Below are 2,392 nucleotides of genomic sequence, written 5' to 3'. Positions count from 1 at the left end.
GCCTGAGATGCCCCAAACTCATGAACAATCCTCCTGTCTTAGCCCCCTCTTTCCCCAAGCCCAAATGTTACAGAAACTAGCCACTCTCCTCCAAGCTGGACTCAGTTCCTGTAGTGTTGTTTAAGAAACAGGTCTCACTGTGTAGCCTTGGCTGAACTTAACTCAAGAGACCCACCTGCCTCTGCCTCCAGAGCCCAGCAATTAAAGGCTGCCAACCTCTCTCTCTCTCTCTCTCTCTCTCTCTCTCATTTTCCAAGACAGTGTTTCTCTGTGTAGCCCTAGCTGTCCTGGAACTCACTCTGTAGACCACGCTGGCCTCAAACTCCGCCTGCCTCTGCCTCCTGAGTGCTGGGATTAATGGCAAGTGCCACCACCAGCGGCTCAGAGTTCCTGTTTCTTGAGAACTGACTAATACATTTGTTGAACTGGATGAGTAATTCCAGCACTTGGGTGTTGGAGACCGGAGGATCTTGGATTTAAGGTCATCCTTGGCCACACAGTGATTTAAAGGCCAGCATGAGCTAGATGACACATGTCTCAAAAACCAAAATACAAACAAAATATATTTTGTTGGTAATAGTTTACTCTGGCTTAATAAAACAAAAATTTTAGGGACATGTTTAATTTAGCTAAATATGCCACTGAACTAACACTAGAAATAGGCTGGATTAGGGTATTTATTTGACGGTTAATTATCCCCTCCTACGGAGGAGCTGGCCTTTCCAGGTGCACAGCTGCAGCTAGGAAGGTCCTGGCCACAGGTGACTCAGCAGGGAGTCACAGGGCGTGGAGACGGTGCCCGGAAGTGTTTGCTCAGTCCGTCCGGAGAGCACGAGGTCCTCTGGGGTACCCCGGCTGGGAAGGCGACATCAGTAGAGAAAAAGGAGACCCTTCAGTTTCTCCAATCTCTTGCGGTCGATGCGAAAGCTCCCTACCTCCAGGGGCGGCGGGCGGCCCAGACGGGATGTTCTCCCGGGACCATCGGGAGGGAGGTACCCGGGATCAGCCTTCCAGACCAAAGCGATACCAGCCTGGTGGACTAGGCTTTCCCACCCTGGCCACCAGAAGCCGGTCTAACCGGGGGCGGCCGTCGGGGGCTGTCGGAGGCACCGGCACCCCACCCCGGGCAGCCCGCAGCTCCCGCGGTCCCTTCAGACGATCCCGTCGCTGCTCCACAATCACTCACCATATTTAGTCCTTGAAGTGGTCCGCGAAAACCGAGCCCGAGAGAGTGACGAGAAGCTCCCACTAGCAGACTACCTAGGAGTCCGGGGGAGAAGTAGTGTGAGCTCCGCCTCCAGGAGAGGTCTTATATACCCTGGCCCAGGCCACGCGTGGGGAGGGCGGACACAGAACCCCGCCCTGGGCCGCACCGAGGGCGATGATTGGCGGGTTCGAAAGTTCAAACCAAACTCTTCGAAGGAGCTGGAAACCAGAAGGGGAGGAGACCTGGAGAGTGGACGCCGGAGCCTGGTGGGGCGGGGAAGGCGACTGGAAGTTGAAGGACAGCGAGATCTTTGTGCAGCTCTGGCCGGAGGAAAAGTCCCAGGTAGAGGGGACGGCCAGGATTGGCCTCCCGGGACTCGCAGCTGGTCGCCCCACCCTGGCCTGGGAGTCCGGAAGAGTGAGTCGGCGAGCCGACCCGGAGGCTAGCCGCTGCCCGCAGGGTGGTGGGAGACTGCGACAGCTTTTGGGGGGCCAGGATGGAAACGCCCAGTTTACTTGACGGCACAGTGGGAGGGGCGGAGCCAATTGCAGCCAGCGGGTCCTAAGCACTTTCTCTACCCTCACTCCCTCCCTCCTCCCGCCCCCAAGCCCTTTCCACAGGTTTTATTTTTGAGGGCCGAGTCTGCCTCAGCCTTCAGCCCTCCCTCCTTATCTTTAAGTGAACCTTTGGGCCGAGTCTGCCTCAGCCTTCAGCCCTCCCTCCTTATCTTTAAGTGAACCTTCGTAGGTACAAAGAATTATTCTGTCCATTATAAGAGTGATTTCTGGGGACTGGAGAGAGGGTTCAGCGGTTAAGAGCGCTGGCTGCTCTTCCAGCGGTCCTCTCGAATTCTGTGGGATGCAGAGTTGACTGTTGACACGCCATTACCTCATTCGATCTGGTCCAAGAACCCGGAGGCTGCTATCCCCGTTTTACAGACGAGATGACGGCTCAGGGAACCACATTAGGTGAGGGGCTCCCACGGGAGAAGTAGAACTTCCCTCCAGCACTGGGCCCCACACTAAACAGACTTCTGAAGGACTCTGCAAAGTGGATTTCTCAGAAGTACCATCCTTGGAAAAGTGTGAGGGCCTGAGTTCAGATCCCTGCTGCTGTCGTGGTTGGTGCCTGCTTGTAATCCTCACACTGAGGAGGAAGAGACAGGAAGACCCTGGAGTTCAGACC

The 2,392-nt window shown here is 55.7% G+C and overlaps 1 protein-coding gene across 1 annotated transcript; it reads right to left on the bottom strand.

Moving 5' to 3' along the window:
- Positions 1–869: 869 nt before the first annotated feature.
- Positions 870–2,100, bottom strand: LOC118596745. Its single transcript, XM_036207625.1, has 4 exons — positions 2,096–2,100; positions 1,374–1,687; positions 1,079–1,260; positions 870–1,007 (listed from the first exon to the last, which is right to left on the bottom strand). The coding sequence occupies exons 1-4, from the start codon at positions 2,098–2,100 to the stop codon at positions 870–872; spliced, it is 639 nt and encodes a 212-aa protein (XP_036063518.1).
- Positions 2,101–2,392: the final 292 nt, after the last annotated feature.

This window comes from Onychomys torridus, chromosome 16, assembly GCF_903995425.1.
Source record: "Onychomys torridus chromosome 16, mOncTor1.1, whole genome shotgun sequence".
NCBI classification, from domain to species: domain Eukaryota; kingdom Metazoa; phylum Chordata; class Mammalia; order Rodentia; family Cricetidae; genus Onychomys; species Onychomys torridus.
Note: the sequence above shows the minus strand (reverse complement) of the source record. Positions and strands in the feature narration are given on the sequence as shown.